Source organism: Siphateles boraxobius, unplaced genomic scaffold, assembly GCF_051911475.1.
Source record: "Siphateles boraxobius isolate OS27281-9 unplaced genomic scaffold, OSU_SipBor_1 5, whole genome shotgun sequence".
Classification (NCBI taxonomy): domain Eukaryota; kingdom Metazoa; phylum Chordata; class Actinopteri; order Cypriniformes; family Leuciscidae; genus Siphateles; species Siphateles boraxobius.
In genome coordinates this window covers 35,086,237-35,111,179 of record NW_027509141.1, presented here as the reverse complement: position 1 = coordinate 35,111,179, position 24,943 = coordinate 35,086,237, and the positions used below count along the sequence as shown (strand labels likewise).

The 24,943-nt window shown below is 37.1% G+C and overlaps 1 protein-coding gene across 3 annotated transcripts; it reads right to left on the bottom strand.

Annotated features, from left to right (window-relative positions):
- Positions 1 to 115: 115 nt before the first annotated feature.
- mfn1b (mitofusin 1b) lies at positions 116 to 23,125 on the bottom strand. Of its 3 annotated transcripts, none has more exons than XM_077204209.1 (19): positions 23,000 to 23,125; positions 22,301 to 22,331; positions 22,082 to 22,204; positions 21,743 to 21,878; positions 21,484 to 21,646; positions 19,254 to 19,378; positions 19,052 to 19,160; positions 17,677 to 17,784; positions 15,087 to 15,240; positions 14,022 to 14,089; positions 11,561 to 11,682; positions 10,485 to 10,611; positions 10,094 to 10,198; positions 8,928 to 9,030; positions 6,999 to 7,225; positions 6,214 to 6,396; positions 4,472 to 4,668; positions 1,388 to 1,522; positions 116 to 770 (listed from the first exon to the last, which is right to left on the bottom strand). In XM_077204209.1, exons 3-19 carry the CDS (start codon positions 22,194 to 22,196, stop codon positions 701 to 703), a joined length of 2,247 nt encoding a protein of 748 aa, XP_077060324.1. In that variant the 5' UTR covers positions 22,197 to 22,204; positions 22,301 to 22,331; positions 23,000 to 23,125; the 3' UTR covers positions 116 to 700. The 3 variants fall into 3 exon arrangements, with proteins under 3 accessions (XP_077060324.1, XP_077060326.1, XP_077060325.1); XM_077204211.1 differs by having other exon boundaries at positions 22,082 to 22,209; positions 23,000 to 23,093; XM_077204210.1 differs by having other exon boundaries at positions 22,295 to 22,331; positions 23,000 to 23,075.
- Between the last annotated feature and the right edge of the window lie 1,818 nt (positions 23,126 to 24,943).

The window sequence follows — 24,943 nt, the reverse complement described above, 5'->3', positions numbered from 1 at the left end:
TAAAACCTTACAAATCAATCTGTAGAATTTTGTTTTTGTTTGGGATTGATAGCGTTAAATCTAAACATCAAAACGTCAGAGTTTGTTTCCCACATTAATGGAATGCATAGAACAATTTAGTAATATTTTATATTTATTACATATGAGGAGCTTTTACATTGGATTGCATTATTTTACATATATTTAGAAACAACATGAAATTCATGAAGAGAATTTTATTACGGAGTTAGATTCATCAAACTACTACCAAGGAACGTATAGAAAATAGGCTTTGTGATCAAAAGGCAAATCTACAAAATCGGATTTCCTTGTCTGATTGCATGATCTCGGTTTCGGAAGAAAAAGGCTCGGTGAAAAAGGCTTGGTATAAGTAAGTTTGTTCTAGGAAAAAGTTTTACAGAACCTATATTGCAAAAAAAAATTCCCTCATGTTTTGCTTCATAGGGCAGTTTCACAGTTTACAAAATAGTGTCTTTTTAGTTTCAGTGAGATAATCTCTGTACAGAAAAAACTTCAACCAAAATACCACACTAAGCCAGCTTTAATTTTACAGTTTAACTAAAAGTAACACGTTTCCCCTCCACATTCCTTGCAACATCTGTTGAGCTGAGAATACCCTAAACAGCAGGGCGTAACGGGAGGGCGTACAGTCTTCACGAGCCACGTCACTCTCGGAGCGTCCGTGTGTGTGAACTCAGATTCAGGGCTGAGGACGCAGATACTGGGAGCTGAAATCCTCCAACTGCTTTTCCAAAGCTGTGGCTTTATGTCTGTAAAAAAGCAAACAAATAATCAGTATTACAGATGTGGAAAACTTTTCTAAGATGAAACTTAAAGCACAGAATACAAAAGTCTCAAGATGCATTTTTAAAGAGAACTATTTTGTTAAGAAAAAAAGATTTTAAGGAGAAAATTATATATATATTTTATATATTTGAAAAACCTACAGGTAAATCTTCTATAAATATTTGTGAGTCTTCATTTTCTTTTGTTTGGCTACTCCAGTTCTTGTTAAAACTCACTAGATATGTTTATTCTGTGGATTTTGGGCACTTTTTGTGTGAAATCATATTTATTTCGTCCATCAAAAGAGTGTGAAAATAGAGAAAAATAATGTTTTTTTTTTACCATTTAAGCATGAAAAACAATTTTATTAGAGCCCAAAAACATCAAGACTGATAATAGGACCTCTTCAACATCACATCTCACATAAAACAAATGGAATACACAAATTATTAGGTTTTGACATCACAAATTACTGTATTACAAGTAAACTGGGACAACGGGTTAATTCAATAAGCATATTTTGGGAGTTATCAGTGTACTGGCGTTTATGTAAACATGCTCAATGATAGCTCAAATACTGTTTCAAGATCTGTGGGCTGACCTGAGCACTTTAGATCGGTTCTGTACAGTTTCCAGCTTCTGGATCTTGTCAGTGAGGCGTTGGATTTCATTCTCCAGGTCCTTCTGGGTGATGTCAACTTGCTGGCAGAGTCGGGCGAATGTGCTGGCAATTTCCCTGTATCAGGCAAACAAGAGCACTTTAACATACAGGAACTCAATTACTTTCTATTTGCATGCACAAAACAGCACTTAAAGCAGAACTCCGGTCAATTTTATCATTGAGCTAATTTTTTTGTAAATTTGGAGTGCTGTCAATACAGAGAACAACGACAAAAATCAGTGTTGCCTACACCGTGTTATCCTCTTTTTAAAATTTGCACCCCGTTGACTTAAATGGGCAAGTTTTGAACCTGCTTTTAGCCTCTTAACATCCTTACAAGTGCACAGCCACGTGAGTGATTTTATTTAGAGTGAACACGGTGAATCTGACTGCAGTAGATGTGAAAGACATGAATAAAAGTGATTTTAATCCAGCAAGCTCACATACCTGTACTTACTTCCTGTTTTCGGTCGAAGTCACAGTAGTCGACTGTCGAGTGCGCGCGCACTATCATTGGTAACTAAGCAACAGTGGAGACTTGGTGCTGTGTGGTGTTCTGAGAATATCACCTCAAATGGATAGTTCATCCGAATCAGATGTTGAACACCAATGATCGCGCGCACGCACTTGACAATCGATTACTGTCGACTACAAACAGCACTCCAAATTTACAAAAAAATGAGCTCAATGTTAGAATGGACCGGAGTTCTCCTTTACAGCAGAATTAAAAAACTTGTGCTGCCATAACTCAATTTCTGATTGATCATACTGCTATAGTATTAGGGCTGTCACTTTTGAGAAAAATCAAATTCGAACGGTTATCGAATATCAAGTAATGTATTCGAATATATTCGAATTTCTACGAGACCCGTAGAAATCGGCTCTCTTTTTATTGGCGATGTTCCCCGCGGTGGAGAACACGCGCTCAGTGCGCGCACACGTGCCTGGCACACACAGATTTGCGCGTCAATGTTGAGAAAAGTGGTATACGGTGTAGCTGTAGAACCCAAAATATTTCCAGACTCGACTTTTTAGATGAGTTGAGGTCGTAATTCTCCGCTCGGGCTGTCGTTCTGTGCGTTATCTTCCATTTTCAAAACAGGGAGGCTATTATTCGCTTGATTTTGTCATGGGCTTACGCTACTATACGTTTAGAGCGCCCGCTCCTGGATGAGATGGCAAACAATAATAAAAAACAAAAAACGGTCTAATCATAGACTGTAAAAAATGCGCTAAACATGGCACTTTAAAAACCGGATAGTTTATTCATAGTTCGAATACGGATATTTCACGTCATGTTCGAATGCATATTCGAATATCGAATAAAAAGTGACAGCCCTATATAGTATTACCAGCAAATGATATGTCATCAATAGTAGTTCACTTATGCACGAAGTAGGGGTGTAACGATACATGTTATTCGTATTGAACCGTTCGGTACGAGGCTTTCGGGTCGGTACGCGTTACAAACCAAACGATTCGTTGGACCATTTTTCCTGCCGACCAAAATCCACGCCAGCGCGACCACCACAACGTTGGGCAACACCAAATGGCAAACGTAATGAAACTGCGCTACTCATTATTTTGTGCTTCACGGACCGTTTATCAGTTTGGAGCATTAATGTCAGTGCAGCGCGAGACAATCGTGATCAAGCGACACTGTTATACCATAGACTGTAAAAAAAGGATGGACAACGCCCCTTCGTTCTCTTCCATTTGCGAGAAGTGAAGCCGCCATTGTCCCGATATGGCGCTAACATCTTGGGACTTGAGTCTGCGCAGTTGCGATTTCGGGACCAGACATGCGCAGTAGTGAAGCAGGAAGTAAAGCCGCGAAATCAACGTCCCGCTCTCGTCCCGCCCTCACTCTCGCTGAATCTAGCGCAAGCACCTCTGCTGCAGAACAAACCATTATGTCGGTGTGAAATAATTAAATATAGAAATTTAGATATTAAATTTAAAGCTCCAATCTCCTCAGTCCTCCAAAGATCCCGAAAATAGTCCGTTGTTGCTTCAATGACTACTTTGCTCAGAGAACCTGTCAATCACAGCTGTCAATCATGTACGCCACAGCACTGTTTTTATAGCATCAAATAACTAACTAAAAACAAACTTATTTAAAAAAAAAACACTTGAAATTACATCAGCGTGATGAAAACTACAGTAAATGACAGAAACTATCTTTGGAAAAAAGATACGTGAAGTGTAATTTAATTGTTTAGTTGGTCTCACGTCCCATTGAATAACACGGGGAGGCGGGGTTTATGAGCTATACTAGGACCAGTCACCGGGGGGCGATCGAGACGCTTTGGCTTCACTTTTCAGGGCTTGTGCGGCACGCTTGTGTTATACACAGCGCTGAGAGATCCAGTCAAAACATTTGAATTCCCCAGTAAAGTAATAACGAGATCTAGTGAGAAGCATTCAAATTTCTCCGTTATTAACGGATGTGGAAACCAGGAGAAACATTGTTCCATGAATGAACTAGTTATAGGCTTTAAGTCCACACATAAGCAACATTCACCATGGGTTTACTGTAGTAACACTCACTGTAACCATGGAAGTTTGGCAGAAATAGTAAAATGCTTTCAAGTACATCACACATCTTTTTCCAGCACTTAAACTCAATATGATCATATTTAAATGTTATTTTTAATGTTATGACTAAAACATTATTTGTTCATCCTTCAAAGATTCCCCCATTTATAAAACGAAAAGTTTCAAGATCTCGCACTTATTTAAAAAAAAAAAAAAATCCTTTTAATAAATAGGAAATTTCTCTGGCATTTCTTTCTTTTTGCTGTATCGAAAACGTATCGAACCAAACCGTGAATTTTGTGAACCGTTACACCCCTAACATGAAGCCATATTAATCTCAACAACTTGTTAACTTCATTGTCAACATGGACCACAACACCATAACCCAGACATTAATTTCACCCGAAGTGAAATCAAACAGCTTCCTCACGGACAAAACTCTAATTTCAAACGGACTCGGATGTGAAAATCCAGATGAACTCCTACTGTTGCACTTGGTGGCTGCAGTTTGAGCTGGTGAAACTGATGATCATTTGAAGTTTCTCGGTGGCGTATTCCACAAACTGTCTCTTCAGGGCTCTTTCCTTGGCTTTGGTTGTCCAGGTGAGTTTTTCAAACAGGTACAGCATGCCATACAGACTCATGGAGAGAGCGATCAGACGCCAGCCAACTGTTCGCCACACCTAACAAAAGGTATAGAGATGAGCTTCAATGCATAATTTCCACCCAGGAAAGTTAAGTTAACATTTAAAGGGGTGGTAAAATGCCCTTTTCACAAGATGTAAAATAAATCTCTGCTGTCCCCAAAGTGTGTGTGTGAAGTTTTAGCACAAAATACCACACAGATATTTTTATATAGCATGTTAAAGTTGTCACTTTTTGAGGGTTAGCAAAAACGCACCGTTTTGTGCCTGGCCCTTTAAATGCAAATGAGCTGCCTCAGAGGCCGGGGTTTCAAGAGCTCTTGTGTGTTAGCAGCTGCGATTACCTCACGCAGACGCACTAAAATGACAGAAACTGTTCTGCCTTTAATGTTAAAACAGAGTCAGACGAAGATGGAGAGACTCAAGAAGAAGTGACAACATGTAGAATGCAACAGGACGTCTCTGAATGGTTAGTTGATGAATTTATGTTGCTGATGTGGAGTTAACTATCTTCAATTAGCATATTCTGTCATGATAATCTATAAATCGCTCGGATAGGAACTGTTGTGAGATGCACACAGAGTGACTTTTTATTGCATGTGAAAAGAAGGATGCTAAAGTCTGAGCTGACTCACAAATGTACTCTTACACAACAACTTTTCCTCTTCTCAACATGGACTGCGTGTCCCGGGGGCGGGGCTTATGTACATTTTAGGGTTGCTGATGTCACTAACCCGGGAGGAATGTCGTGTAGTCCCTACCAGCCATTTGTTGTAGTCCTTTTTTTTTAAAACAAATATCTCCCTTTGCTTTGAACTTTGAGCATTGTAACTTTGCAGATGTTGTTTTTGCTCAAACAGCAACATTTCACACTAGCTAAAGTTAGAAAAGTGAAATCGTGTTTTACCACCCCTTTAAAGTTGTTCGGCGAAATCCAGTCATTTCAATAGGAATTCACACGATTGGGAATATCACAAGAGGCCAAAAAAATTTCCCTACGCAGGTTTCGCAACATATCAAGTTGGTCTTGCGAATTCACAGATGCTTGATTTGAAAGATCTGCATACGTTGCTACACAATTGACCTTTTTTGCCAGCAAAATGTTGTCGAAGTTTTACTAATGTGACCACACTTTTACACTACATCTACTGATAATGACAAGTATCTCAATTTATGTTTCAAACACATTACAATTTAGATGTGGGTGTCTTAGGGTGTGTCACATTTGCATTTTCATGGGTAAAATTAATTAATTTAAATAGGAATCGAAGTGATTGGGAATTAATCATGCAGATTTTCACATCAGTTCAGTTGATCACAGATTCGCCACGTTGACCAAAAGAAAGCTGCTTGGTTCGAAAGTGACATCTGTGTACATCGCTTCACTACAGTTTTTTTATGGCGAATTTTTACTAATATGATCACATCTTTTGAATTTTAAAAAGCTGGGCCACATTACAGCTTATTCTGGACAAAAAACTCTTTTATGCGACATCTGACAGTCACATAAACTGACCACTCGCATATATAAAATATAGGGAATTCTGTAAAGCATTAATAAGCAAGCACTGAGATAATTCTCACCACTCCTCCAACGATGACGACGCTCATAGATGTGCGTGAGGTGAGAGAGGCCAGGTTGTTCACCATTGACATCATGAGTTCTTCCTGCGCCATTGAAGCCTGAATCTGACCTTGACCTCCAGAAGCTCTGGGGATCTGAGACTGAACCACCGCTGGTGCTGAAGGGGTGAGCGGAGCTGTCATCTTAAAAAAACAATATAATACACCCTTGCTTGAAGTGTTTCGCTTGCATTTCAGACTAAAAAAAAACCTCATTGTATACCAATGGTAATGCAGATTTCACTGTAAACTAAAATGTATTCAGACAACTTCAACATTTCTCACATTATTACAGTTTATTCGCTATAGTTTAGCAAATGGTAATAAAATATGACAAGAACTCAGAGTTATCAAATCAGTTGATGTTTCACTGGTTTTGTTCATCCTTCTGTCTCACAAATGAATATGGTTGAATATCTGTCAGCTGTTAAATTTAACTACACTATTAGATATTAACAATTTAGGTCAACCAATGACCAAGCAATGCTTCATGTTTTTCAGTCTGTGGTGTAAAAAGGTGCATTAGCAATTAAAGAAAAAACTCTTAAGCAAAACATGGTCAGCTCAAAGTGACTGAATAAATTTTGGTCCCAAATTTGTATACATTTTACTGGTAGTCCACTGTATGAAGAATGTTTGGGTATAATATGTCACAGTTTACTTTATTTTGATATCCTCACTTTGAGTCCTGCACCCACTAGCAAAACAATATCTAGTGATATGGATAATTTTTGGTTTGACCGTACCTGCAATTTTTGATCCACCAGCATCAAGGCACGTCTGCCGTTGACAGGACCTAGGAAACGGTGGACCAGGGCGGTCCAGCCCAAAGAGAACTGAAACTCAATGTTTTCCTGGAAGTCTGAGCAGAGAGTGGCGCAGTTCAGGTCGTAGCTGAGCTCAAACTTCCTGCAGGGAATGAGCATGTGGAGCTGGTTCTGCGCAGCTGAGGGCAGCAGAGGCTTCAAACAGTCTGAAAAGATATAGGCAGGTTGATTACTAAACACACTCATTTATCATACTCTTGCTAAAACTGCCCATACAGTGAGCATCTTCAGGGAACTGCTACTGCTACTCTGTCCACACAACCCCACACGAAACCTGAGGTCTGGTGATAAGAGACTTTTGTCTTTCCCTAGATCACGGTTAAAACATAGAGGAGATTCGAAACAGCCTTCCGGTTTACATAAGAAACCCACAGTCTAACTGTTTTTAAATATTCTCTTAAAGGTGCAGTGTGTGATTTTTAGCGGCATCTAGTGGTGAGGTTAAGAATTGCAACCAACAAAAGTTACGGTGGCCGACAGGAAAATATGTCATCGTCCGAGACAGCAGAGAGTAGCAGTTCAGCAATTAGGTTTCTTTACAAGGATAAATTAAGAAATCATGTTTACTTAATTATTTAGTAAAACTATATGTTATTGCGAATATAATAGTTTCTTGTTCATCATTGTGTCAGTGTTTTATTCGCTGAACTAAGCTTGCTTCCCTTCACGAAGAGCAACATAGTAACAAAACGCGTTTGTCCATTTAGGGCCACTGTAGAAACATGTCGGCGCATTTCAATGTAAGGGAACCCGCGGTGTGTGTAGACAGAAACTGCTCATTCTAAGGTAATACAAATATAACGGTTCATTATGCAAGGTCTTTATACACCACTGAAAACATAGTTATGGATCTTATATTGTATTTCTGTTAATAGATCCTCAGAAATATTACACACTGCACCTTTAAAACCTACTTTTTTTCTTTAGCTTTTAATTCATTGTGAGTTTGTCTTGAATGTGTGGTTGTTGTCTTTTTGTCTTGTGTTATGTTCAGCACTTTATTCAGCCATGTTTGCCGTTTTTAAATGTGCTATATATTAATAAATACAAACTTGGAACTTTCTACATACATAAGGGACAACGCAGGGCTCGACAGTGTGTGAGCATTTCATTTATGACAAAATAGATGTGTGCGAACTGTAAGATGCATTAAAAAGCATGTGTGCAAATAAAAAAAGGCTGTATTTCATTAAATAAATATGAGGGATGCACATTTCAAAGTTAAGTCATGCCACTGTTTCACCTTCTGCATTCAGAGCAGTTTGCAATCAATGAATACAGGGCATTTAATGCCACTAGATTGCTTATGATCAACTTTTGATGAATTATGACAATGTTTACTTTATGGGATTTATATTACATGCTGAGAGCAAATTTTATCTCCCTCATTCTTTAGAATGAGCAGCTAGGAATAGTAATGCATATACATTTCAAAATAAGAGTCCTGGTGTATTTTGGTATATTCATAATTAAAAATTCATAATTTTTTTTCCTGGTTATTATTGGTGTTTTGGTTACTGTATCTGGCATCTCATTCAAAGTAAACTCTTGTAGCTTGTCTCGACTGCCCCGTCACAGGAAGAAAAGACTAAGAATATTATTTAACATTATTCAACATATAGATTTCACCCACTACTGTTTAGCGTCGTTACAGTAGATTGGCACCACTGAGCAACCATAATTAAGTATTCCAGAGAGCAAGATAACACACTAATGTTTGTAAAGAACTACATAAGCAACACTTAACCGGTTATCTGATATTATCTATTAATAGGACTGTCACCTACTGCTGTTTAAATATCAAACACAGGTCACTGTGTCTGTCCAGGACCTGGTGTTCTCACATACCGATCATGTCTTTCTGAGAGGACTGTACAGAGTCGTTTACAGCATCAGAACAGCGGAAGGCCAGATTCTTGCCCATGCCTTGCTCGATATGGCTGAGAAGATCCTGAAAATACGAGTGAAAATTAACTCCGCTCATCCATTTATAAAACATGAAACCGTTGATAAATGTCTCTTCTGATTAGGGCTGGGCAAAAAAATCGATTTTTCGATTAATCGTTTTTAAAAATGTGGTCGCTTCAAAAAATCGATTGACAAAAACCACAAATCGTTTTTCACCCCCCCCATATTTATTTTCCTATCACCCAAAAGCCAGTATTAGTTTTCCTGCACTGTTCATAGGCTTGTATGTGAATGCTACAGCTAATGCTGTGTGATTTTATGTTTGTTTTATCTTTAAACATAAAATAACCTGATCCTGTTTGATAAAGGCATCTGTTCTGACTTGTCCGATTTTCAGCATCAATTTTTCATCTTGCATCAAAATCCTGTCTATTCATTGTATGCATTTGAAATATAGAGTTGGGTTCTGTTTTAATGTACCTAAAATAAAAAGAGTTTAAAATACAGGTTTGTGGCTCTTTATTTCTTTTTATTAATTAACCACTTGTAAACTTATGTTCACTGTTCTTTTTTATAAATATAGAATTTGTATTAAATCTATATTCATTGAGTCGAATCGGGAATCGAAATCGAATTGAGAGCTTGCGAATCGAAATCTAATCGAATTGGAACATCTGAATCGATAGTCATCCTCATTTATATAGCGCTTTTAACAATGTAGATTGTTCCAAAGCAGCTTTACAGAGATAAACATATAATTTAAGGTGACAGAGATTGGTTTGGTTGTATAGTGGTTCTTGAAAAATGTTTTTTCCAGCTAAAGTTAGTTTTGATTGATTCACTTCCGTCTAAATGATCATTTGTTATTAAATTAGGGGGCGCTAAGACGACACCGTTCTCTCTAAACAGACTTTAAACGTGAACCTGTGATAGACGCTGATGGCGTTCACATGCGCATTAAGAATTGATTCTATAGTTATGTGCGTTTGAATATATGTGCGCAGGTTTGTAATTCCTTACAGACCATGCCTAAACAAACTACTTGTCTAACAAACTACCCAGCCCTAATTCAGATTTTGACTTTTAAGGGGCGAGGGCAAACTCACAGATTTGTAGATTTTAAGCACATTTTGTGACGGGTGAAAGTCCGAATGAAACTCGTCTATGAGCACAGAAAGACGGCAGATCTCTTCTGCCATGGCATTCGACACCTGAGACACACAAACACAGGAAGATGTTCACACAACATTAAATCTGCTGTGGATTCTAAGTTGAAAGACTGGTCAGATTACACATAAACAGCAGTGGGTCACATGATAGCAAGACTTACTAACAAGGAAGTATAAAAACAACTTGAAATTTAAGATTGTTGTTAGTTATTATTACGACACAATTGGCATTAATCAAATGAAATTCAGATTTTTAAATCATGACAAGCAGATATTAAATGCATGTTTTATCATCAAGGTGAACAGTTAGTGGATTCCTCTGGTTTACCTTGTTTTCTACCTCCTTTGTGATGGCCTCGATTTTTTTCTTGATGTCCTGGATGAGCAGGTTTAGTTGATTGCGGACAAAATCCAGTCGGTCAATTAGATAATCTCTCTCCTCCAGAGAGACGACCCTGCGATCAGACAACACGTGTGACTACACAAGCGATGACAATGAAGCTCTGAGATTAGACATGTAAGGGATAATCCACGGCTAGCTGTGCATTAAATGATTTTAATGCACAACTTGGAGGCAAAGATACAGCCGGAGAGTGTTTGCCGCCGTGAAGTGCATTGAAATCGTTATCCCGCTTATACCTTGGTCATTTGCCAGCAATATTTGTCTGGAAGGGTAAAAATTATTTGTTTTATTTGTGTCAGTTTGATCTAGCATTCTTGATCTAGCATTGAATCAGACAATAGGTAAAGTAGTGCTTAAGATTACATTTATTTAAATAAATTTAATTTAATATATTAAACTGACTTGGAACTACCTGTGCATTAAACAGTTTTATTGCACACCTTCCAGCCAATCAGAATCGAGTATTCAGACGGACCATGGTATAATGCTACTTATACCATGGTGATTGCTATTTAGGTTAAATGTATGCATTTTATTTCCAGTTAATAATTTTAGTGCTTTAACCTAAACTTATTTCAGTTTATTGCCAAGGCAACATTTCTGAATTTCATTTAGTTTAAGTTTTTCAACTAATATTTATCTTTTATTTTAGCTCTATTTCAAACAAAAATGTTTTAATAGTTTTAGTTAACGATGATAACCCTGGTTCAAAGTTATTTTTGTTATATGAACAAAAAGTTATTAGACCTGTTAGGAGGACAACGCTTAAGTTTTGCAACTTAATTCAATACCGTGATAAAAGCTTAATTAGTTATCGTGATAGAAAATTGTATACCGTCACATGCCTACTACTAGAGATACTTCATCAATACTGGACTCATAATGTTTAAGATTTTTTGGACGAATCACTCCAAAATAATCTGCTCTCTTGGTTTGTAGATTACTGGACCTTCTGGTACATTATTCCTGTGACAAAATGAAGAGAAAAGAACAGGACGCACCTCTTGTCCGCGGCGGCGATGTTGATTTGATCCATGATGTCTTTGACCGTTTCAGTGATCTGCTTTGCTCTGATTGTGTGCTGCTCAAACTTTGTTTTCACTGCTGAATGCGAGATACACTCCTACGAGGTCATGCACACACACACACGCTACTGTGAAAGGAGCCGGCTTTACGACTTTAAAGGGTTAAAGGTTCAAATCTGCTGCAGCCGTAAACTAAATCATCAGAAATTAAATTAAAAAACTACAGCAAATCTAAACCCTATACGTCAACGACTCTCCCATTCATCTCACAGCAGCATGAACATAAAAGTTAACCATCAATAAAACAATGCAATGAACGTAAAACAAAACATAAAAACAACCGTTTTCCCAAAGGAATTACAGTAAGGTCAAAAGGTCTCAGAGCCACATTTTTTTATTTACCATTTGAATAGTCCCCTAAAAAAATAGTGAACTGAAATCGACCTTCATTTCAGCAACTTTTTGGTTAAAATTTTAAACAAGTTTAAATAAAATAGTCCTAGATTTCAATGTGGCGTCAGATTCTTTTTTAGATCACTGTATTTCTGGGATCCGTCTAAAAAGTATATCAACAAAAGTGCATTTTTGTCAACACAAAAAAACTGAAATATACTGTAAAATAAATACATCCACACCGAACGAACAGAAAGAAGAGGGTGAAACAGAAATTCAAACTGAACTAAAGAAAAATGTCCTCGCCTTAGTAAATCTAGACTTCAGCAATGACGACACAGATTGAAGATTACATGTGCACAGAGACGCTCACAGTGCTAAACTTCACCGGGATAAACACTTGCTGCACGCATTCATATCAAAAGAAGAAGTGAGCTTCTCTAGTAGTCTTGATATGTAATATGAATAATTAATATGTAAATGTAGATTGTGACTAACAATGTCATTCAAGAACATCATCCCAAAATTGATTGAAAAAATAAGAAATTATATATTTTTCATAAAGAAAATTAAGCCAATTTTAGGACTGTTAAGATGTTTTATATCCCAAAATTCCTAATAATAGGCATAATTTCCATTATGAACAATATAACTTTAATTTTGAAGTGTGTTTGTGATATTCATTATCTTGTAGAACCTGCATTACTGTGTGAAGAGCTGGACTCTCTTAAATAACTAGTGCTGGTAAACAAATCTCTAGTGATCCAATGGTTCTTGCTAAAATAAGGCATATAGGGATTGCATATTTTAGCACTTCTATCGCACATTTGATGAAGTGCACAATTGCGTTGCTTCTTTATCTGACACACACCGAAGTCTTCAAACAGATATCAGCCGACCTGGACTGAGTTTATCTGTAAACTATTTCACCCACTGCTTACTGTACACACGAGATAATCATCCAAATCTGTTCACATGTTCTAAAGCAACTAAATAATCAGTAGAGATAGAATTTCCATCGTAGATTGCATTGCAAAGGCAGCTATTAAATACAAATTTAATTTACCACAGTATCATAACTAGATGAGATTTCAGTGACAAGCAATTTGTCTGTCCGCAACTACGATACATGACAAAATCAATAAATAAAAAAATCACAGCCAATCAGAAGAGTGTGTGGGCGGAGTCTCTCTGCAAACGCAGTGCACTCTCAACCAAATCAATCAAGAATCACAGCCAATCAGAAGAGCGTGTGGGCGGAGTCTTTCTGCAAACGCAGTGTACTCGCAACCAAATCAATCAAGAATCACAGCCAATCAGAAGAGTGTGTGGGCGGAGTCTCTCTGCAAACGCAGTGCACTCGCAACCAAATAAATCAAGAATCACAGCCAATCAGAAGAGCGTGTGGGCGGAGTCTTTCTGCAAACACACTGCTCTCACAACAAAATGAGTATTAACAGGTAACACAAAATCATATTCAAACGCACATTGAATTACTTTAACATTAAATAATGTGTATAAGTACCTGAGATAATCATTGTCATTCTTTGTATTAGGGCTTGCATAGACTAGTTAGGTAGTCGACTACATCAACCACTAGTCGGAAGTACTCGAGTACTTGAACGCTCATTAAAAATAACAACGCGCTTGTTTTTCTTAACACAAACCAGAGAGCCATGACAGCGACAGGAGGATGATGACAGCGAACTGAAAACATGAATTTTGTTTTATTCTACTATAAACTATTTTTAACAAGTTTTGTGAGGATCTAAGCGATCAATGTATGCATATATTGTTTGCAGACGTAGATGTTAAGGTTATAATGTTGTGTGTTCCAAAACAAAATCTCCTGTTGCCTGTCGTGAATCGCTGGTTAGAAAAAAAACTCTGATTAACATGGAAAAGATGACTTTATTCGTGTGTCGCAGCATTGCGTCACATCTGGTTATAATAACAGGCGTTAGTCTTGTTTTTTTTGTTATGATGTAACCTAAAACAGCTACAGTTCTCCTATCTAGCAAATGCAATATCGGCTCCTACTTGCCTCGAACAATCTCTCAAACTTCTGGAACTCCTTCAGTCGTTCCTGAAACCCCTCAGCGAGAGCACCACCTGCAAACACACACAAGCATCTTTATTAAGCTCTAAACACACACATCCTGGTTTAACAGAGTAACTCATAGGGAACACACTTAGATCTTGTAGAACATTAAGGGACACCAGTTGTGAAACCTATCAATAACATTAGGGGAACCCATAGTAGGAACGGACACTATGACCAACAATTCAAACACGTGCAGCAATACAATCACAGTCTGTCTGAATGGCCAATTTGCAAATGTGGCTTTTGTGATCTTCAGTGATTAGTAAATCACAAATATTTTCAGCCAGTTAACTTGCTTGCAGTGCGAGGATGTCTCATACAACAGAAAAATATATTTGCGGATATATTAAAATGTACTATGTAATATTTTTTTTTTCAAAATTATGAACATTTAAATAAGTCAATTGGTTGACATGGAGCCAATTACTTAAGTTTTAGTTACTTGCATTTCCTCATACATTTTTTAAAAAATATTTTCAATCTAAATATATTTATTCATTGTCCAAAAAAAAAAAAATTTTTTTTAATATATATATATACTGTATATATAAAATGTTTCGCCTAAAATGTATTTTAAGATGGGAAATCTATTTTCCTGTCCCCTTATATACATTGTGTAACATATTTTTGCATTTGAGGTTTGAAATAAATACATTTTCAAATTGATCATCAATTTCCTTGCATATATTTGAAATAAATTTTGGTCAGGAAAAAAACAATTGCTTCAGTTGATCAAACTCACAAAATCAGTTATGAAATTCACTTCAGATTGAAGCAGGTGAAAGTGTGAACACTGAAATTTCCAGCACTATGACTGTCATAAAAGGCCCTACAGCTGCTGTTTTGGCACATAGACTATCATATCAAAGGTGATGCATTTGTCCCATGTCTGATACAAATTTTTTTTTTTAAATACCCAAATCTATGATTCCCATCCACTAGATGTCATGCGGGCAGTGAGTATCTGGCTCTGCCACGTGAACCCTCTCAAGATCACACTCTTACCAGTCTCTGGCATACCCTGCGCCCGCTGCATCCGCGAGTTCAGCACCTCCTTCGCCGACACAAAGAAAATGCGGTTAGGCGCCTGTGCGCGATCCACAACTTTCAGCTCTTCCACCAGGAAGTTCACACACCTGTCCGTATGCTGCTTACGCACCTGAAACCAGTTAAACAACCCAAAATCAATGACATATCCGAGACAGAGATACATTTCATTTTGCTTCAGGTACATCCGTAACAGGGACGGAGTGGGACCAAAAAATCTACCGGGAAATTGCAAAATTATTTTAAATAGATTAAGAAAGCCACCACTACTGGTCACATGATCATCTATGGTTAGATTGATTTGTTTAGATCCAGTGAAGTTGTGTCCCCACACTTTTTCTCGGGATCGATATTGTCCCCCACCACTTTTTGAAACATTGAGGCCCGGATGTACCTAATACAAATAAATAAAACATCTCCAGTTAACTAACAGAGCATTCATTTAGTTCGCTATTAATTAAGAGATCTAGCGCTAAAATGTGGTGTTTTTTAACTCAAGCTGAGCGCTCGTTGCCGCGGCAATCAGTGTCATGGATACAGTGTCTTCCAGTCTTCACTCGGACGCGCGCTTCAATCTATAGCCGTTGCGGAGACTCTCTACTCATTCCGGTGAAATCACAAAAATAAAAGTTGGGAAAGTTCACTTTCTACATGAACTAGTTCAAAGTTCAGTTCACAAATTTTAAAATGAACTAGTTCAGTTCATAGTTCATACTTGAAAATTTTGAACTACTTCATAGTTCTTTTTTTCCATATGTTGCTGCGAACTTTTATTTTTCAAAATAATTGCACAGCCCATATAGAACCACAGACAGCAATTATTTTATCGGCGGGCACAGTTTGCACAGAAATGTACGATTTTTCCCAACCTCACGACCTTGTCATAAAATTCGTTTAAATGATCGTACGATCCTCCTCGCTGCTTTTTGTGTTGATGACGCATGCCGCGGTGCGCTACGTATTAAGGCCTGTTTACGGTGTGTTTTAGCCTGGTTTTCGCCTGTAATGGTGCGTTCACACCGGACGCGAATAGCGCGTCAGGCGCGAGTGATTTCAATGTTAAGTCAATGCAAAGACGCGTTACGCGCGTAAAAAATTCCTGCGGCGCGAATGAGGCGTAGAGCGCAGCGCGGTAGACGCGAATTCGCCTCATTTGCGCGTCAAGTTCGCGCGAATGGCGCGAATTAAGCGGCTGGCGCGTTAAGCGCGTTATGCGCGAATGATTTAGTTAGTGCTATTTGTGCATTCACGCGTTTGACGCGAATTTGCGTCTGCCGCCCGAGTTGAAAAATCTGAACTTCTGCGTCAATTCGCGCTGCGTTAACCAATCCGGAGCCTAGCTGCATGCTGCTGTCATGTGGTGAAGTATCTGGAGGCTTCAATAAATTATTTTGTAATATGACTGGTTCTAATGCACAACAAAGCAAATATTTTATCACATAAAACTTGATTTCAATATTTGAGACATATTCATTTTGTATTGAATGCTATTTATTCCATATCTAGATATATTAAATATTATTAATGTATGGACAACCAACATACTGCATAAGTTCGTGTCTGGACAGTGTTGTTCGAGAGAGAGAGAAAAATCACAGGACAGATTAATCACTTTTGGAGGCTGGCTCCATTTATCATCAAAACAAAAATAAATGACAGATTAGGTGGATGAGGGCGAGGGTGCTCCTCGCCCCGATGCGGGACAACAGGTCATCAAGCTGGGCGCGGGACAGGCGGAAGTACCGCTGTAAGCCGCCGTCATCCAGGCGCAGCTCCTGGAGCGAGCCAATGGTGAAACTCGCCACACTGGGTTCGCCTTCGAAGGGTCTGATGGACACAAATACGGCGACGATTACCCCTACGCCGCCGTTCTGCTCTCCAGAGCAAATACAGAGGGGTGACTCTCCGATGAATGCTCGATCAACATAAAAAAGATGGCCGCCAACGGGTTTCGATTCTGACGCGTCTGACGCGCGTAAATTTCGCTTCAAACTTTTGTTTTTACGCGCGTCAGTTTCTCTCTTGACACGCGAATTAACACAAAGTGGTCAAGCGGCAAACTAGACGCGGTAGACGCGAATTTGACGCGCTATTCGCGTCCGGTGTGAACGCACAGTAAGGCTCTATAGAAATCTGGCGCCCTATTGAACGAAGTTAAACAGAGAGCGTGGCGTTCACAGACACCAGAATGAACGAGTTCACAGTAACGTTCATCAGGCAGTAAAAAGTTCAGTTCACGTTCGCCCAAAATATGACAGAGTTCATGAACTATCGTTCAAAAAACGTGTTCAGCCACAACACTGCTCTAACCACTGATGAACATATTCAGTTTTGATGAGAGAAAAAAAAACTATACAAGTGCGGATTAGAACCTGTAACCTCTGACACGCTTGGCAAAAGATCGACCACTAGACCATTTAACAACGCAAACGTAATTTGCGGATCGATGCATTTATTTACGGGTTAAGAGAGGCTGCACAGTTTGACTTGAAATGTATAACTAATATAAGACCGGCCCTCTGATCCGTAGTGATCCACACAAACTCACGTCCTCCATGTATTCCGGTTCGGCAGCAGAAGCATCCCAGCGATTGTTCAGGATGAAGATGTTGGGCTTTGAGAGGCGTTCGTTGACCTTGTGGAAGAAATGCTTCTCCTTTAAAAAGAAATAACAAAGAGGTTGATGAGGTTGGGTTTACTAGGGGTCGTGTGATGGAAACACTGTAGAGGACACAAACACACACACTGGCAGTGTAAAGACAACATGTGTTCACTCTTATTAAATCAGCTGTTGAGCAGCAATAAACTACTGCATTAAATCAGTCGGGAGGATGAAGAATGTGCACTTAAACATAGAACTAAATATATGGAGGACTTTAACAGACTAAATTAAATGAATGAATATATAAAGAAATTATATTCTAAAAATTAATGAAACGTTGAAAAAAAACAATAAAGTACAAATTAAATATAAGAAGAAATAAATAAGACATGAAATACATTTATTTTATCATGTAAAATGAAAAATGATGTGAAATACAAAATGAAATATTATTCTATCCATTTCTTTTTATGTTATTCGCAACATTATATGTTTCACATTCTGATTCAGATTTCACATCTGAAAAAATATCTTATCTATGCTTACATTTTAATTTGATTTATTTTGTGCAACCTTCCATGAATTATCTAATAACTTCATTATATAATTTAGTTAAATACTTCCATATGTATACACAATAAATGTTTCAGGTCATGCACTGTTACATTGTTTTCATTTTAAACTTAAAGTTTTAGTAATGTAGTTGTATGTTTTTGCCATATTTATTTTTTTTTTAAATATGTCTATATAGTTTTTATTAATCTTTATTTCAGTTTTAATTATTTAGTACATCAAGATAAATAAAAGGAAACTGAGAAATGCTGCCTTGGTTTAAATACATAATATTAAATAACTTTTTTATAGTTTATTTCAGTTCATGTTTATTTGATTTGAAGTACCTATAATTATTTTAATGGTTTTAGTTTTATAAAAACACTGGTACAAATAATATAAATTTAGTTTTCAGCATGTTTTTCCATGAGTAATGCCCCCTGAACATTAGGGAATGTCATTTATAATGGATTGTTTATCTGCCCTTTATGAAAATCCCCCGAGAGGCCCTGAAATCAACTAAAGCATCCTGGGATAGCAGACGGGCCTCAGTCTGTGCGTGATCTAAAGGCAGCACTGCATTCTTGTGAACTGAACGCAACCAAACACTGAGCAACCCCTCCTCCTCCTCTGCATACTTTCCCATATTAGCACACTACAAACACTTCACACCATGTGACATCACATGCCAGTCAGATTAATGTTCGACAGTTTAATAATCCAGCGTTTTTCCCTCCTTGCTTTATTTTGAAAACAGTGCGCAACTCACCGTGTTCATAAGTGTAGATTCAGAGTTGGCCACCAACACAAACACATCAGCATCCAGACAGAACTTGTCGATCCAGCTGTCCAGCTGTGTGGTGACGTCAGTTCCAGGGCTGAAAGCAAAAAAGTGAAACATACAAACTTTACTCTTCATACTATGCTACAATGGGACATATTAACAGCACTTTAGGCTCATGGAAGTGTACCTGTCCACCAGAACCAGGTCATCTCGGAGCAGGGCACACTTCGTCTTGGGCCAGAAGACTTTCACGAGACAGCCAGCATCCAAACTCTCATCCATGTGTAGTGCGTGAGCCAACTGATTTACTGTCTGAAGAGGAAAGGTGTATTTGGCCTTCATCATGTGCACTTTAAGAGGCGGTTTTATGACTATAAACACTGTTATATGTGCAATTCTGTTTTCTTTTTGTTTTTTCAAAAAGTATTTGACGTACTGTAAACTCTAGTGTGAAAGCGCACGATTCGCGGTCGCTTTGCTGAGAGCGCTGTGTTTCTCACACACCACAGAGAGAGAGAGAGAGATAGAGAGAGAGAGAGAGAGAGAGAGAGAGAGAGACAGAGAGAGAGAGAGAGAGAGACAGAGAGAGAGAGAGAGAGAGAGAGAGACACGCAGAATCGATGCGTTACATGTAAACGATATTCTTTGTTGCATTTTCCTGTCAAACTAACAGAGTTAACTTGGAATTATTCAGCTTTTAAGAACAAGCAGAAGATATGCCGGTTTCTCCTGTAGTGGGCGGAACTAATGCTCAAACGGCTAAATCTCATTGGCTGACGCTCATCCCTGTTTTGATTTCAGCAAATCAGTTCGAGCGAACGCTGATTATTCATGAACTGATGAACTCATCAATCCTTAGTGCGTTGTATATTGTTATTAGTAATAGATTTAGTAGTAGTATTATTATCTTTCACTAATAATAACTATTATTTTTTATTTTTTTACAGAAACACTGAATGACCAACAATATCTTAAGCACCACCACCAGTCCTAAGTTCAGTTAAAATTACAAATATGCATGGTTACCAAGTTTTAGTTATAATTTAGTTATAAAGTTCTATCATTAAATAGTGCTTGATTATCATAATATCGTAATATAATGCTTGATTGACTGATGTAAGAGTATACGTTCAGATATTTAAAAAGCAGTGTCATTTTTCAAACAAGCTAATTTGGTGGAATCATATACACATATATATATATATATATATATACACACACACACACACATTTACATTTATTCATTTAGCAGACGCTTTTATCCAAAGCAACTTACAAATTAGAACAATAGGACAACAGTTTATTCTAACGCAGTAAAAGTACTTTTTTATATAAATAGATATAGAATAGAAGAGAAAGTGTTAGTATTAATGGATCAAGTGTTGCCGAAAAGGATGCGTCTTCAGCCGTTTCTTGAAAATGGCTACGGACTAAGTCGCTCTGGTTGAGTTAGACAGGTCATTCCTCCAGCAGGGAACAGTCCAGATAAAAGGCCGAGAAAGAGATTTTGTGCCTCTTTGAGATGGCACCACAAGACTACGTTCACTTGCAGAGCGCAAGTTTCTGGATGGCACATATATATACACTACTGTTCAAAAGTTTGGGGTCAGTGCGATTTATTATTTTTTAAAATAAATTAATACTTTTCTTCAGAAAGGACACATTAAATTGATCAAAAGTGGCAGTAAAAACATTTATAATAATGCAAAATATTTCGTTTTTAGTGAAATGATTTTCTCTTGAACTGTCAAAGAATCCTGGAAAAAGTGAATCACGGTTTGCACAAAAATATGAAGCAGCACTGTGATAATAATAATAAATGTTTCTTGAGCATCAAATCATCATATTAGAATGATTTCTGCAGGATCATGTGACACTGAAGACTGGAGTAATGATGCTGAAAATTCAGCTTTGATCACAGGAATAAATTACACTTTACTATTTATTCATAGAAAACTGCTGTTTTACATTGAAATAATATTTCACAATATTACTGGGTTTGTTTTGTATTTTTAATCAAATAAATGCAGCCTTGGTGAGCAGAAGAGACTTCTTTTAAAAACATTAAAAATCTTACCGACCCCAAACTTTTGAACAGCAGTGTATAATATATATATATATATATATATATATATATATATATATATATATATACATACGCATATACAGTAGTCAACATTTGAAGTGGATCAAACCCTTTCATCAAAGTTATACATGAATTTTGAACAATGCCCATTCTTGTCATAGGACAACTTTGATTAACTTTTTTGATCCACTTCAAATGTTGACTACTGTATATAAAAAAGAATATCAGTCTGACGAGTAAACAAAAAAAATGTACTAGCCAATGGCGATTCTATGTGGCCTATATCTATTGTGTGTTTAGTGTATAGGAGAAAACATGCACTTGTCTTTACCTTGATGCTTTTCTCCTCCTCAGATCCTTCGGTCTTCAGAAAGGCCTTGTCCTCATCCGTTCCCTCCACGCTCAGAAAGCAGTTAGTGGTGTGACCGATGCCGCTGGGAAGCACGCGGTCATGCAGCATGGCGTTTACGACTGTGCTCTTACCATTGCTTGTTCTGATAAATTAACGAACAGAGGATGTTTCTAACATTTGCTGAAGTGAAACTAAAAGTGAATGACATGTGGAACTTCTGGTCAAACACAAAACTCACCTGCCGAAAAAGGCCACCTTCATATGATTACGAGATAACACCCCTTTAATGTCAGACAGTTTGCTTGTGTACGTCTCTATCTCATTCAACTGGCTCCTGTTTGCAATATTCTCCAGCGACTCATTATTAGAGGTTTCTGTTGACAAATACAAAAGAATAAACAAAACACATGCAAATACTACAATAGTTAACCCTTCGCAACGAACAAACCAATCCTACTTTGGCAACCGTCTGCTGGATTAGAGCAACTTCTGCACATTTCTTCTGATCTAATCAAGTCAGTGGAGAATCTGTGTGATTGGATATTTTCAGTCTAACAGAAATGAAATCAAAGATTACCTTTCACAAACTCTGAGCCCTCCTGAACGTAACCTAAGAGCTGCTCGAAAACCTCGCCGATCTTCTTTTTGGCCAGCACAAAACGCTTCAGCGGAGAACGATCTGACTGCTCCATTTCCACACCTGTACTGGGAATATTTCAGAAACATCAGCAAATTCAGGAGAGGCTACTTTGGATTATCGCTTTATCATTTATAAATGATATTTACTCACTCTTACCTTCAAGACTTTCACATCAGAGCTGTCGAAACTGGGAAATAAAACAAATAAATTTGATTTTGAGGTTAATTAATAAAGAAACTCTGCTCATTAACTAAAATGTAATATAGCATTTCCATGTTACAGTGTTTGTTTTGTGCTATGATAATAACATGTTTTTATTACCAGGTAACCTGGAGTATCATGTAAAAAAAATCATGATAACGTAACTTATAGTTTACAATTACGTTATGTCACGAAGTCAAAAGTGAAAGTAACTCATGATGTAATATTAGACAAAGACAAAATTATTAACAGCCTGCTGGCTTATAGAGTAAAATTCAAATATACGATTAAATGTTTATATTCCTATGACCATAATCATATAAAATGCAGGAGAAATGTATTTTAAAAGATAGTCGTAAAAGTTCAAATTTTATAAACTCTATGCAGTTAACTTGAATATTTACTGATCTGAATCCTGTAAAACGATTAATTTGCTCTCTGGTTATATAAAAACTAAATATTTAATCGCCTGTCAGTAGTTGAATTGTCAAATGTTTGTAGAGGTGACATGAGCTTTTAGCGTTAGCGCACGAGACACATGATTTGCTGATCAGGAAAAATACCTGACTAAAATACTTTACTCTCCTTCTTTATGTATCGATATCCTCGCATATCAGTAAAAATGTTATAAAACACATGAATCACACATCTCACCCAATCTCAGGGATGTTAAATCTGCTCCTGTCATGACAAACACACAGCCTGACAGACCGACACTGAACCTCTAAGATTTCAAAATAAAAGTCCCAGAAGAACATACTACTTTCAAAATAAAAGTCCCAGAAGAGAAACTGACTTTCAAAATAAATGTCAGAGGAGAACAGATTACTTCCTGTTAGTTGCATTCAGTATCAGTCCTAGGAATCCTGTGCTTCAATATACGTAAGAGGATTAGGGCCAAGCAATAATAAAAAAATAAAACCATCTCGAGATTAAAATCATTATAATTCGAAATTAAACTCATTAAATTTCGAGAAATTAACTCGAAATACAATCTTGAGAATAAACTCATTAAATATCGAGAATAAAGTCGTTGTGATTCGAGAAAAAACTCGTTAAATTTCGAGAAAAAAGACGAAATACAATCTTGAGAATAAACTCATTACATTTCGAGAATAAAGTCGTTGTTTTTCGAGAAAAAACTCGTTAAATTTCGAAGAAAAATGTTGAAATAATCGTGAGAATAAACTCATTAAATATCGAGAATAAAGGTGTTGTGTTTCGAGAAAAAACTCGTTAAATTTCGAGAAAAAAACTCGAAATAATCGTGAGAATAAACTCATTAAATATCGAGAATAAAGTCGTGTTTTGAGAAAAAACTCGTTCAATTTCGAGAAAAACATTGAAATACAATCTTGAGAATAAACTCATTAAATTTCAAAAATAAAGTCGTAATGAAATGTAGAGAATAACGCGTTTGATCAGTGTTCATTGCATAGCCTATACTGATAGAGGACATGGCAGAGTTGGATCACTTAGTCAAGCTATATTTTAGACTTTCTTTCAGTAACAAAGAAATACTACCACCTTTAGCTAATTATGACAGAATAATAACTGTCACACTGGACACCAGTAATAACTGGACACCCTCCTATGCCAGTAACTGTTTTTATGAAGTAACTGGCTATTACTTTAGGATCGTTGTTGGTTGTGTACGCCTCCATCCACAGAATGTAACGACTGTAACCATCTATACAGCCATAAATGGCTTCGTCGAAATTCCAGTTTAATAATGCGTCTTATGGTATCCTGGGAAACCATGAACCCCTGATGAATCGCGCGTAGGTGAAGCCAGCGATAAACTTGCATTTGTCCACTGGTTCTCATTTCATGTTGGACAAAAGCGAGTACATCGCGCAATTTGGACTGATTTTTTCTTCTAAAAAGAGCTAGCCGCTTGCAAATTCTCTTTAAAGTTCGTTTGCTAATTATTATTCTGTCATAATTAGCTAAAGTATTTCTTTGATACTGAAAGAAAGTCTAAAATATAGCTTGACTAAGTGATCCAACTCTGCCATCTCCTCTATCAGTATAGGCTATGCAATGAACACTGATCGAATGCGTTATTCCCTACATTTCATTTGGACTTTTTTTCTCGAAACACAACGACTTTATTCTCGAAATTTAATGAGTTTATTCTCACAATTATTTCGACTTTTTTTCTCGAAATTTAACGAGTTTTTTTCTTGAAACACAACGACTTTATTCTCAAAATTTAATGAGTTCATTCTTAAGATTGTATTTCGAGTTTTTTTGCTCGAAATTTAACAAGTTTTTTCTCGAAACAAAATGTCTTTATTCTCGAAATGTAATGAGTTTATTCTCAAGATTGTATTTCGACTTTCTTTCTCGAAATTTAACGAGTTTTTTCTCGAATCACAACGACTTTATTCTCGATATTTAATGAGTTTATTCTCAAGATTGTATTTCGAGTTAATTTCTCGAAATTTAACGAGTTTAATTTTGCATTATAATGACTTTAATATCGAGATGGTTTTATTTTTTTATATGCTTGGCCCTAATCCCCTTCCGTATCAATAGCTTTGTTTGTCAAAACAAAACAAAAAAAATATTAGGATGTCACTGACAACCAACCTT